At 39.2% G+C, this 14,141-nt stretch overlaps 1 protein-coding gene across 6 annotated transcripts in view; it reads left to right on the forward strand.

Annotated features, from left to right (window-relative positions):
* The first annotated feature begins 7,981 nt into the window (after window positions 1-7,981).
* Window positions 7,982-14,141, forward strand: part of LOC104587010 (uncharacterized) — a 64,653-nt gene continuing 58,493 nt past the window's right edge. For 3 of the 6 annotated variants that reach the window (XM_088895681.1, XM_088895682.1, XM_088895683.1), the window contains exon 1: window positions 7,982-8,222. In XM_088895681.1, coding sequence (XP_088751807.1) covers window positions 8,027-8,222 — 196 coding nt within the window. In that variant the 5' untranslated portion in view covers window positions 7,982-8,026. The remainder of the gene's footprint in view (window positions 8,223-14,141) is intronic. The other 3 variants (XM_010244432.3, XM_010244435.3, XM_088895680.1) reach the window with 2 other exon arrangements.

Here is a 14,141-nt window from a genome sequence, read left to right on the forward strand (position 1 = left end):
TTTAATTTTAGGACCCCTCCCAACAAGCTGAATGGGGGACCTCACGTGAAGCTTGGTCTGAAGCATTACAAATTTGGAGGAACTAAGTGGTTTAGTCAAGGCATCTACAGTCCAATCCTTCGTCGAGAGATAGAGAACATGTAATTCCTTCTTGGCAACATGATCACAGAAAAAATGTATGTCAATCTCAATGTATTTGGCCTTGGAGTGTAGAATTGAATTGGTAGAAGATAAGTTGCACCAATGTTGTCGCACCACAAAATGGGGGTGACTGAAGGAGAGAAGACGCCAAGGCGCTAGCGAAAGCATAAGTTGGGGAGTGGTAGAATAAGCAAAACAAAAACCATGGTTCACCATTTGCTTAATACAACACCGTATGCACTTGATAGCAACTTAATGAGTTGTAGTTGGGTGATGCAAAAACTGGCAAACTTTAGAAGATATCCAATTTAGTGAAGGAGAGATATTAAAGAGCCCCAATAGTACAGCGATAGAGTTCAAGATCATTAAAAGGTTCACCCATGGACTTAGAGAGAGAGAGAGATGCCAACTGATGCAACCTCTCGCTGTTTTGCCATTGTTGGTCTCTATTACAGCTCCTTACTTTCATTTTTTCCATTATCACATGAAAACTAACCCCACCGATCCATCTTTGTAGGTTTACAATGTTTAAAGGCATTGCTTGAAGCTTCATCCTTTTCGGTTGCCCTTGTTTTTTACCAAGGTTAGTTTTTCTCCAATATTTCCCACTTCCCCTCATCGGTTGCCATCGTTTTTGTCAAGATTGTTTGAATGCACTTGCATCTGTTCAGCATGTGTTTATGCCTACATCCAAGAATGTTTGTTTGACAAGGAATTTCTCTTATAGATGTAAAAATGACAAAGAGAAAGAAGAAATCCATAAGGGTTTCTGTTACAAATTCTATAGCTAGAAATTGATTTGGCGACTCACATTGGAGAAAATGGGTAGGAAAAAAATGTTGACATTGGATCCAATCCAAAACCAATTGTTACTCGTGTGATTTGAAATTCATTGGATATAATGGATAGTCGTATAAAGCATTTGGGTTGTTGTCTCCACTCAAAAACTGATTTTGGCCATCCAATTTGAATTTTATTGGTAAATATTATAAAATAATTGTATAAAGCATTTGGGTTAATGAATCAACATTAAGTATGCGAGGGATACAATGTTAACACTGCATGAATACATATTATAACGCATGACTAATGCATGAAAAAATGGTATGAAACCATGCCTTATCAAATAGCAAAACTAAAAAAAACTGTCATTACACCTATTAGGGAGTTTGAATCTGATCAAACTCTTCTCTTCTATCAGTTTGAATCAGATATGTATCTCTCCTCTCCTAATCCTAACTCTAATCTCCTTATCTCCTTGTCTCATTATCTTCTTGTTGTACTCTATCTAGAACTCTCAAAGAATCCTATTGTAATCATGCTTGTTAACTCTATAAGTCACCCATTCATCTTTAACTTGGTATCAGAGCCAAGACACCATGGCTTCCAACAATGATACAGGTTCTGTCTAGAACTCGACACAAAGCTCTCAGTCCAACACCCCCATCTGTTGGTGACTTCTTCTTCAATTTCGACTATGTCGCATTATCTCCGATCAAATTAATAAGAAAACTACCTGTTATGGAAAGCAGAACTACTTCCGCTCTTCTATACTCACAGGGTCATGGATATTGTCAACGGAACGATCAAGGCTCCTCCAAGAGAAATTAATGATCAGAATGATCCTAATAATAGCATGCTGAATCCTGACTTTGCCAAGTGGTTTCAGCAAGATCAACTTGTTCTCAATTGGATTATCTCCACACTCATCGAAGGGATTTCTCTCAAGTGGTAGGCCTTCGATCTTCTCATGAAATACGGACTACACTTGTGAAATCTTTTTCTGCACACTCCCGTTCTCGTATACTTAAGATGCATAGACAATTGCAGAGTCTTAAGAAGGGTAGTCTCTTTATTACTAAGTATATTAATCAAGCCAAATGTCTATCTGATAATTTATCTGTTGTAGATGATCCTGTTAGCTCTACAAGTCTTATACTTTATGTGCTAGTTGGACTAGGTTCAGAATATGAATCGGTCATTACCATTGTCACCAATCGGCCCGGTATGGATGAACTAGGCATAGATGATATCTTAGGTATCCTACTCAGCAATGAAGCTTGGCTGGAACAACATCATACCCAACCCCTGGATACCGCGCCGACAACTAACCACACTTTCTTCAAAGGCAAGAGTCTGTTGCCCCAAGAGCAGAACCAAACATTTTCGAATAACTGAGGTAGAGGCTATGGTCGTAGCATTGGTCATTTCAATGATAATGGAGGCAGAGGTCGTGATCGTCTTGTCAAGTTTGCAACATTCCTGACACGGAGCACCAAAATGTCAATGACGGTATGATCTTAATTTTAACAATTTGCAAATTGAAGAATCTGCACTTGTTGCTTATCACGGAGGCTTCTTTTCAAACTTTGATCCCACATGGTACCCAGACTTCAGCGCCACACACCACATGATGCCAAATGTTGCCAATTTGCAAAATCAATCCAAATATTGTGGTTTGGATCAAGTGAAGGTTGGCAATGGAACAAGTTTGCCGATTGCCCTCATTGGTTCTTCTACTCTCTCATAATTTTCATTTGTTTCAATTGAATGATTTGATACATGTTCCCACTATTTCAAAAAAAATTATTATCTGTTAGCACGTTTACTCGTGATAATGATATATATTTTGAATTCCACTGCGACTATTTTATTTTAAAGGATTATACGGGGAGAACAAAACTGTGAGAACCTAGTAGAGATGGACTTTACGGCTTCTCAGGTAGTCTTAGCATCAAGAACACTTCTCCAGTTGCTTTTGTCGGTGAACGCACTACAGTATATGGTTGGCATCAACGATTGGGTCATCCTACTCTTCATGTGGTAAGGCAAGTAATATCCGAATTTGGGCTACCATTCTCTACCAACAATGCTTCTTTTGTCTATGAGGCATGTCAGTTAGGTAAAAGTCATAGGTTGCATCTTTCCTCTTCCAATAGTGAGTCTAGTAGTCCCTTAGAGTTAATTTATTCAAATGTTTGGGGTCCTGCCCCGGTTCAATCAAATAATGGTTATAGATATTATGTAATTTTCATTGATGATTATAGTAAATTACTTGGTTGTTTTTGATGTGGAATAAATCCAATGTTTTTGAGATTTTTCTTAAATTCAAGCATCATGTAAAGGTTTTGTTTAAGAAAAAAAAATAAATGCTTGCAATCTGACTGGGGAGGAGAGTATCGACTTGTTTTGACCTTTTTGGATACTTACGGCATCACACACCGGATTGCATGCCCTCACACTCATGAACATAATGGCATTGTTGAACGGAAACACCGCCACATCATCGAGTGTACCCTGTTTCTATTGGCTTCCTCAAATCTCCCATATTCCTTCTGGGACGATGCTGTCTCCACTGCTGTCTACTTGACTAATCGGCTTCCTACATCATTGTTATTGGGTGCTTCTCCCTTTGCCACTCTCTTTGGCAAGGCACCTGAGTATAATTTTCTTCGCACCTTTGGCTGTTTCTGCTATCCTCTTCTCAGGCCATACAATCACAACAAATTTTCTTATAAGTCTCTTCGATGCATATTCGTCGGCTACAATGACTCCCACAAAGGATACAAATGCTTGCATCCTTCTTCTAGTCAACTATATATTGCTCGTCATGTTGTGTTTAATGAGAATTCCTTCCCCTCTAGCTGCTCTCACAAATTGTACCGGTGTGACTATTCATGTGTCACCGACCTCATCTTTGCCAGTATCTCAACCAGCTGATCCATCAGATCCACCGTCTCCATCACCATCGTCGGCTCCTTCTTCTTTTCCTTCATCGGCTACTTCAACATCATTGACTTCTCCTCCTCCACCGTGTGACACTTGCTCAATACAAGACTTACTCGATCTTAGGCTAGCTCTCTTCCATCACGGACTAATAATGTATCCCAATACTCTGTTTTGAGAGCACTCTTAGCTGCACTGCCAGATACTTCTACTAAACCTTCTTGCTTCTCTAAGGCATATAAGGATCCCGCTTAGTGTGAAGCTACGTCTCGTGAATTCAATGCCCTTATAGATAACAACACTTGGACGCTCGTTTCGTACCAATCACACATCAATGTCATCAGCACCAAATGGGTTTACAAAGTAAAACGACAAGCTGATGGCTTGGTTGATCATTACAAAGCTCGTCTTGTTTCACAAGGGTTCAGCCAGGTTCTGGGTGTTGATTTCATTGACATTTTTAGTCTGGTGGTTAAACCGGTCACCATTTTTACTATTCTTGCTCTTGCCATTTCTCTTGGTTAGTCACTTCGGCAGTTAGACTTTGATAATACCTTCCTAAATGGCTATGTATTGGAGGAGATCTATGTTCGTCAACCCAAGGGCTTCGAGGATCCAACTTCTCCCTCTTATGTTTGCAAACTCAACAAAGCTCTTTATGGTCTTTGGTAGGCCCCACGTGCATGGTACTCTCTCCTCAAATCAGCCTGGTTTCCCCATATCTAACCCCTCCTTGTTTATTTACCAAAAGGATTCAATCATTCTATACATGTTGGTCTATGTCAATGACATCCTTCTCACTGGCTCCTCCTCTTCTACTCTTGATGATTTAGTTGCCACACTTGGTCGTACCTTCTCTTTAAAGGATCTTGGTCAGCTCGGTACTTTTTTGGCATGGAGATTACACTACAACCCCGTGGTGTCGTTCTTACTCAATGGCAATACATTTTGGATCTCTTACATCGCACCAATTTAGTTGAAGCTAAACTCCTCACTTCTACTATGGTTGCTACTACTAAGCTCTCCAAGTTTACTAGTGATATTCTTTCTGATCCTTCTAAGTATTGGAGCATCATTGGCGCTCTTCAATATGTCACCATTACGAGGCCCAATATTTCTTTCTTTATGAACAAGGTGTGTTAGTTTCTCCATTCTCCAACAATAGAACACTGGAATGCTGTTTAGTGGATAATTCGGTATCTTAAACATACTACTGATCATGGTTTGCATTTTTACTTCGCACTGGCTCCGGTTACTCTTCGAGCTTTCTCCGATGCTGATTGGCTTGACTGCCCAGATGACAGACATTCTACTGGAGGCTATCTCATTTATCTGGGTCGCACTCTAGTTGCCTGGAGTTCTAAGATACAAGCCACTATTGCCCGATCTAGCACGAAGTCTGAATTTTGAGCTTGTGCAAACGCTGCAACCGAGCTTCTTTGGGCAGCTCCTTGTTACATGATCTAAAACAGGCTCTTGTACAGATTCCTATGATATGGTGTGACAACATCAGTGCCACTTATCTTGTTGCGAACCCAGTTTTCCATGCTCGTACTAGACATATTGAAGTTGATTTTCACTTCTTACAAGATCTTGTTCTCAAACAATCTCTTTCTACTCACTTTATTTCCTCGGCTAATCAAGTGGCGGATCTGCTTTCTAAACCACTCAGTGGAGCTCGGTTGCTTCTCTTCAGTCCAAGCTTCATGTCCTTCCTAGACATTTCACTTGAGGGGCCATATTAGGGACTTTGAATATGATCATACTCTTCTCTTCTATGAGTTTGAATATGATTTGTATCTCTCTCCTCTCCTAATCCTAACTCTAATCTCCTTATCTCTTTATCTCATTATCTTCTTGTTGTACTTTATTTAGAACTCTCAAGAGTCCTATTGTAATCATGCTTACTAACTCTATAAATACATAAGGGATCGGCCTGCCATGATCACCCATTCATCTTGAGTTTATTCTATAGTGCATTATTTTCTTTAACTATGCCTACCTAGAATAAACGTTCCCAGACAATCAAATAACTAAAAATTGGTAATTTAACACACCTTTGGCTTATGCACTTTTTTCTAAAAAAATCAGGCCCAAAAAACGGTCATGCTACTGAGCACTATTTATATTATCAATGTAAATGACAATGTAATACAATCACTGCTAAAGTGCTTGGTAAATAGTAAGATGTCTGTTCAATAATCGGTGAAACCAACTAAGAGAAAAGGAACTTAAATTTTGAAACCATGACCAATTAAGGCACCTGTTTTAACCCATAGAGGGATCTTTTGAGAAGGCAAACATGAATAAGATGATCCTTATTGATAAAGCCAGGGGGTTGCTGCATATGCATAAATTCTTCTAAATCACCATGAAGGAAAGCATTTTGGATGTTGAGTTGGTATAAAGGCCAATTATGAGTGATAACAATGACAATGGCATGATTACACACTACAGTTTGCTTGATGACATGACTGAAAGTGTCTGTGTAGTAAACTCTAGGCAGCTGGTTATACACACTTTAGTTCTTAATTTTTCAATGGTTACCAATTGTGTTCGGATACCTTACACTTTATATAAATCATTAAAGTATGGTTTTTCATGCATGAATAACTTTTCTATAGTCAAATAAAACTCATATAACTTATTTATAGTCATATAAAACTCATAAGTAATATAATTTTTAAAAATTATTTGAGTTTCCTAGCATATCAATACAAATCTTGATTTTTCCCCATATCATACATATCCAAAATGTATCCCAATACCTCTTGAAATTACCTTTTTGATACACCTTGCATTTTCAATAATTTAAACCTTTTAAGTTTTAAAGAATACCACCTAATCGGTTCCCAATTGATTGGTTATAAGATTTTTTTGTTATCATGTCACATTGTCACTATGGTACCAACTACCAAATATGCTCTTCCCGCTTGTCACACCAACCTAATATAGCACATCCTAGCCATATATTGGGTACATATCTCCATGAATGACACCATACAAGTATGGGCTATGTGCCCAACTCATGGCTGCCATGTGTGTGAGGTTGGTGTCAATAGCGCTTTGTGAGGAGAAAATCCGGTTTCTCATAAGCAAACCATTAGAACATCCTCTCATACTGTGAGGATGTTGTGATATGTGTCATACTTGTATGAAGAATGTTGTCTACCAAGAACAACCAAAATTTTAATCAATTGATGGTGGCTCAATTGGTAGGATGGGCTACCCCTCATTGTGTAGCCCCATGAAGAAAAAAAGGGTAACTTATAAAGACCCCCTTGTACTATGGTGTAAGTGACAATTACTCCCTAAGCTTTCATTCGTGACAAAGACCCCATAAACTTTTACGTACTTTGCAACAAATAACCTTATGCCGTTAAGTTAAACGATAGAATGCTAAATTACCAAAATACTCACTTGAACTTTTCTTATTTTCTTTCACTTGCCCTTTTCTCTTAAACCCTAATTAACCCAAAAAATACTTATATTTTCTCTATACATAACCAACTAAAATAATAAGAATCATTTCACTCACGTAGAAAAACATGTTTCTTTAAATTATTGTTTCATTTAACTAACATGAATGCCTCTTTTTATCTTAAAATATAAAAATTATCTACTCCTTTCTCCAATAAATTAAAAAAAAACCAAATGAAACCTTAGAGGACTTCAATTTTATATTTAGAAAACTAATTGAATCAGAAATCGTTCAAATAAATAAGAAGATAGTAGTTTGGGGATTTAAAAAATTTTAAACAGCTGAAGGAGAATTTTTTTCAAAGTTAACCAGCAGAACTCTAACGAATGGGGGTATTTGTCATAAAGTGAAAGTTCAGGGATCTCTATCGCAAATAAAAATTCAGGGGGTAATTATCACTGATCAATAGTAGAAGAGGGTCTTATTACCATAAAAAGTAAAGGAGGTCGTTGTCGCAAATGAAAGTTTAGAGGACTTATTGCCATCGACACCATAGTAGAAGGGGGGTTTTTATAATTTACCTAAACACTAGGCTCCGTTTGGAAAGTGTGCATACAAATGTGTTCGAAGAGTGCAACATACACAGACGAATGATAAAATAGCATTCTTCCCAAACGGAGTCCTAGCATTTTCCGTCAAACGAAGAAAAGGAAGTCACAGATGAGTGAAAACTGAAAAATGGAAGGGTTGCTGCCCCCACGTTCTTCTCCGGGAGTCTCCCTAGTCCAACTCGCAGACTGTATAGAACAGCTCTTGAAGTTCATTCTCTCGTCTTGTGTCGATAGAACCCTAGAAATCGATCTAGGGTTGTCTGAGGAGTACTGCTCCAATCTACTTAGAGCTGATCCCAGTGACGGCAATTTTGATGTTGGAGGTTGGTTCATTGATTTTATTAATTTGTGTTGGAGTTCTAAAGTGAAAATGTTTCTTGGCGGATGTTTGTTCTGAAGTTTAATAGATTTCTGTAATTGAGTTTGAGTGATGGAGTTAAAAGCAGCGTCGATGGGCTTTTTTATTTTTTATTTTTTCCTTGGGTTCGTTTTTTCCCAAGTTCAATCAGTTGATGTTTTGATCCAGAATGGATATTCTCTACAAAGCAGTAACGGAGGTATTAAATAAATTAGCTGATTTTTAAGCTAAGTTGTTTGCAAGAGGTTTGCTGTTTACTTTGTCATTTGGATCAATTCAAGTTTGTTGATTAGATTAAACTCTTAAGTTGTGCTATCTCTGATCCCATGTCTTTTTCTCATGATAAATACTATGTTTTTTCATAGTCCTAAATTTTGATAATATTCTAGGAATGCTGAGATTCTGTTCATGTTTGGAAGGTGGCAGAATGAAATCTACCAAGAATAAAAGAAGAAAAGAAAATCCAAAAACTCGAATTGTAGAACTAATAGTTTCAAATTAATATAGAAAAAATATAGGAGAATACTAGAGGAAATAGAGAAGAACATGGAAGATGGGTAGGAGTTGAAGAAGAGATATAAAAGAAAAAGAAGGAAAAGTAAAATAAGAGGATAAAATATCATCTTTAAATACAGTATGGATGGATAACCAGCTTCTAAGATCCTCTATCACCCTATTTATCACCCCTGATTCTGTTGATGCATTTTGTTAAAAAATTCTCAGATTTCTTTCAGACCAAATGGCCCACAAAACAGCCAAAGGAATTGCTGACTAACAAACTTTTCCTTTTCTGGACATGCCTGGAATGCCCCATTCTTGCAGCAAATCCTTAACTGAGAAGGGACAGCACCAGTGCAGATTGAAAGCCCTTATGAAGTGACTCCACACAGCTGAACTGAAACTACAGTGCACAAACAAATGTCCAACTATCTCTTCCTCTCTGTTGCAAAGTACACACAGTCTATCTTGGACAATGTACTCCTTTCTCATTAGCATTTCCTTGGTCAAACATTTCTCAAGGGCTACCACCCAAGTGAAGAACTTCACTTTGGAGGGTGCAGCAGAACCCCAAATGACCTTACTAGGAAAAGAGTCCCTTGGAATTCCTACCAGGCCCTTGTAAAAGGACTTGACTGAGAAGATCCGGTTGAAGTCCACTTCCAACATCTAGAGTCTCGAGCCTGACCCCAGTTGGAAGTTGGAACTCCTACCAGGCCCTTGGTCAGACATTTCTCAAGGGCTCTCTCCTTCGTAAGATACTTCTGCCAACCAAGTCTTTATGTTTGCATCAAAACCCTCTGCGCCCAATCAGCAATATTCCAAGCGGAAAGGGTGAGCCTTCTTCCTTGGATCACCAGTTACTAGCTGCAGCAGAATATGATCAGACAACTCTCAGCAGAGCTTCCTGGGTGGTATTTGGAAAAAAGTAATCCCATTCTGTTGAGATAATGAACCTATCTAATCTGGCCAAGGAGGGAGCCTCTTGGTTATTTGTCAAGGTGTACTTTGCCCCATTAAGCCAAATCGAGCAGCTCCCACCTTTGGATGAAATTTGCAAATAATCTCATGCCCCTATTTGTACACCTGCACCCCTTTTTGTCTTCCTGCTTTAGGATTGCATTGAAATCTCCACCAATAGCCCAAGGGCCACCTCATTTCCTTCTTACTGCATTGAGTTCCTCCCAAAAGTCACATTTTAGAGAGGAGTCAATAGGCCTGTAAACCCCTGAAACCACAATTGTCAAATCGTACTGCAACCAGAGGAGCTTAACTGAGGCTGAGAACAAACCTACCTCCTTATCCACCAGCTTAAACATGTTTCTGTTCTAAATTAGTGCAATTCCCCATATTGTACTATTAGCTGGCACCGCCAACTAATCACAAGGCTAAGGACCCCACACACTTTGAACCACCCCATACTTTTAAATTCTGGAGCTATAGTTTCCGAATGTTCCACGAAATTATTTTGAGACTCTCCATTTGGAATTACTTTTGAAGCTTTGTTGCTCTGGCTTGCTCTCCTCGCATTTTCATTTAAGCCCCAAGCAAGCCTAAGCAACTCTTTAGATTTCCTTCTGTTCTTTTCCCCTTTCTCTACCAACCATCTATTTTCAATCGCCACCAATAGAGCTTTCATTTCCTCCATTCCTTTAAAGGACACCCCCAAAAAATCTCCAAAGTTGAGAGCAGCCCCCATCAAACCATAGATTCGGTCCAACCAGTTTGGTCCAATCTGGTTCGAATGGGTCTAGGGTTTGATGTTTAATTTCAAGATTTAATTCAAGAAGATGATCTGAAGTTAAATAATTGATACAAGACAATCAAGAATCAGTAGGAGGGTTGTTTGTAAGACTGCTACTCTGCAAAACAAAGATTAGTTCGCAGTATGCAGTTTCCAAAACTGCAAATCGCAGATGGCTGAACCCAAATCTGCGAAAATCTCTCCTTTGTGCTTTCTGCTTCATCTTCGAATGAAATAAAATAGAAAACCTAATTTTCTATTAATATTACATCAGATTTGAATTCCTATACATTCTGTCTAAAATTAAAAGTAATATTAATTACAGACCAAGAATGAATAGAACAGCAGGTGCACAAATTTCTTGCGCCATTAAAGAATTCGATCTCCACCATACGAACAACCCAAAAATCAAGAAAAATATATAAAACAGTTCTAAATATTAATCATATTAATAAAGATTTAATTTCAGATCTATCACCCAAAACTAGGAACTGATTTCCCAGAAAAACGTTAACTACGCAAATCGGGTAGAGTGCCTTCTGCCCTTTTGTGCAGATCCAGATCTAGTTTAATTCGGTTCAAGATTTGAACCTGGCTCTGATACCACTGTAGGGATGAGAGATCCATAATATGGATGGCCGAACCCTGCAGGAAGGCTGGGCAAAATTTCAAAAATTTCTCTCTCTCCCATCTGAGAATCGCATTCCCTATTTTAGAAAACTGCATTTTCAAGGATCAATCTTGAACCAAACTGGACCAGATCTGAAACCAAAAAGGGAGGAGCGGGATATACCTGGTATGGAGTAACAATAACTCCCAATGAAGGTGTTCATGCCCAAGGAGAAGACCAAAAACTGCTTCCACTGAAGATGACACAGAGTGAGGTGAAGCAGAATCAACAGGACGACTCTTCAACAAGAACCGAATTCTTTAGCAAGAATGTAGTAGATGGCTGGTGAGCACGACTTCAGATTGCCTCTTCTACCAAGAAGCAATATCAAGAATGATTCTTGATCACTCCCACAAATGGAGATCGAACTAGGTAGGGGCGTCAAGAACAGGAAGAAAAGAGCAGAAGACAGGAGCAGTCAAATTGTGTATTGTCTTCTTTCTTAATTCAGCGAACTGTAAGTTACTTTGGAGGTCTGCCCTGCTCTCCTATTTATAGCCTTAAAGAGAGGATCTCCTAATCCCATTAGGAGTTTCCTAATCCAAATCTTTTATTTGGATCTGGACTCTCTTTAAGAGATAAGGATAATCCCTTATCTTATCTGCAGATAAAGATCAGTCTTCCTAATCAAATTAGGAGTTTCCTGATCCAAATCTTTATTTGGATCTGGACTTTTTAAGTGGATAGGGATAATCCCTTGTCCTATCTGTTGATCCAAATCCCAGAACCGCCCCCTATTTAATTAATCTTATTAAGCCAGTTCGACTTGGGCTTTAGGCCCATTAAGTCTATGTGCTCACTTAACCTCTTAACCTACTGCCCAGTTGGCTATCATTGTATGGCATGGGACCCAAACATTGATCTATACATCAGCCACATGGGTTCAACCCAACCTTTGTTATAAGGCCTGGCCGAATTCACTATAGGAGACAGTGAACCCTTGAGTCCATCACCATGGGCTCTTAATGGGCCCAACATTTACACTAAATGGTCCTTGGGTCCATCCACTTTATGAAAACGCAAGGACTGTGGGCAAATGCAAGATTAGCCCATTAGGTATTACCTTCAATGGTCTTACACTTAAGCTCTCAACCCATAATGGTCAAACACTGCCCGACAAGAGAGGACTTCTCCCTCGGTTGCAAGGAACAGTGCTGCACTCTCTACTCACATGGATCCCGGGAATTAAAACCTTTTGCAAACATTTTGAAACCATAATATATATGTATATCTTTATATAAATATATTTTGCAAAACAAATTTCAACGGTTGAAATCAACTGCCGACAGTTTAGGTTTCCATCAGAGAGAGTGCATCCCCGATCATTCACTTTGTCCGACAAAGGGGCTGATCCCGTCACTATGATCACCCACTCAGATGAATTCTCGGACTGTCCCAACATACCCAAGTTTTAACCCCCTCTAAGGATCTCACTGATTGGCATATCAAAGACAGCCCAATCCGACACCTAGTACAGTATCATAATCGAGTCTAGGGGTCAGGTGTAACATTCTAGTTTTGCCCATTTGTCTTCAAGGTCTAGGGCAATACTAGAATTTTGGTCCGGTTCATGGTTTCAAGAAAACCCACACTGCATGTACCTCAGGTCTCACCCTGGCAGTTGAGACAAGCCACCCCAACCAATTTGGCGGCACATTAGTGTCAGCCTTGGCAGGATAAATCTCCCCAGATCTATCCAACAACTGTGAAGATTCTAAACTAACAAAAGTCTCATAAGTGTCCAGTTTAAGGGTATTACATAGAAACACACCACAATGACATGAATCAATTATTGTATTTTATTCATTTACAATAAATGTCAAAAAGGTACATCAATCTGATTGGAGCTAAGGGCATAACTGTCTAACATCTGTCTTCCTTTGAAACCGTATTCTCTGGCGATTCCATCACCCGAGAATGCGACCTGTTGTTTGCAAGCTGCGGTTCATGATTCTACCGCCGGAATCACTCCATTGCTGGAGATGCTTGGGAGTGGTCATCACCGGAGATGATTGGGAGTTGTCCATTTGCAGCTTTAAATCAGAGTTTAAAACCTTGATTTCTAAAGGGATAATATCGGTATATTTTTGATAGATAATGGAAACGATAATATTATTGATTAAAGAACTAAGTATACATCATACAATTCCCCACTAAGAGGCGCGAGGTGCAGCCTCCTAACTACATCATAAAGCTTACAATTGAGCCCAAAAGAGCTGATTCCTATGTACTCCTTGTTTAGCTAGGAGGTCTGCCAGCCCATTTGCCAATCTTCTTTCCCATTGAACTGTGACTGAAATATTTGAAGTCAGCCACTTAAATCTTCTCAAAGTTCCCCTATACGGCCAAGCTGCCGTCTCTGGTTCTTTTAGCCATCCAACCACCAATTTGGAATCACCTTCAATCATTAAATGATCCACTGCCAACTCTCTTGCATATTCTGCTCCTTGTAACACAGCTTGGAGTTCTGCATTTACTGAGTCTCCCCACCCTATAGGACCAGAAAATAGAGATACAATCTGATCTTCGTTTCTAAAGACTCCCCCTATTCCAGAAGGCCCCGGGTTGCCCAAACTACTACCATCAAAATTTAGTTTAATGATGCCTGCATCAGTAGACTTCCAATCCACCATCGGCTTGCTTCTGACTGCAGAACATTTGGCCAGTTGTTCCCAATTTCTCCTTATGTCATCAAAAGTGTAGGAGGAGAACAGATCCAAGGATTTTACCCAACTTATGGCCCTACATAAGAAGCTTTCAAACACACAAATTTGATCCCTCTCCTTGTCATTAAAGATTCTAGCATTTCATTCCTCCCATACAGTCCACACCAAAGCAGCTCTCACATACCTCCACAAAACTCTTCCTCTTCTCTTTGGCCACCTGAAAGTTGTAGGATCAAAAAGATTGCAAATCTGCACCGGTTTTGTCCACCTACACCCAAAAAGATCAAAAAGCTTTTCCCAAAGGCC

The sequence above is a fragment of the Nelumbo nucifera genome, chromosome 1 (genome assembly GCF_055504915.1).
Source record: "Nelumbo nucifera cultivar China Antique chromosome 1, China Antique-T2T, whole genome shotgun sequence".
Lineage (NCBI taxonomy): Eukaryota > Viridiplantae > Streptophyta > Magnoliopsida > Proteales > Nelumbonaceae > Nelumbo > Nelumbo nucifera.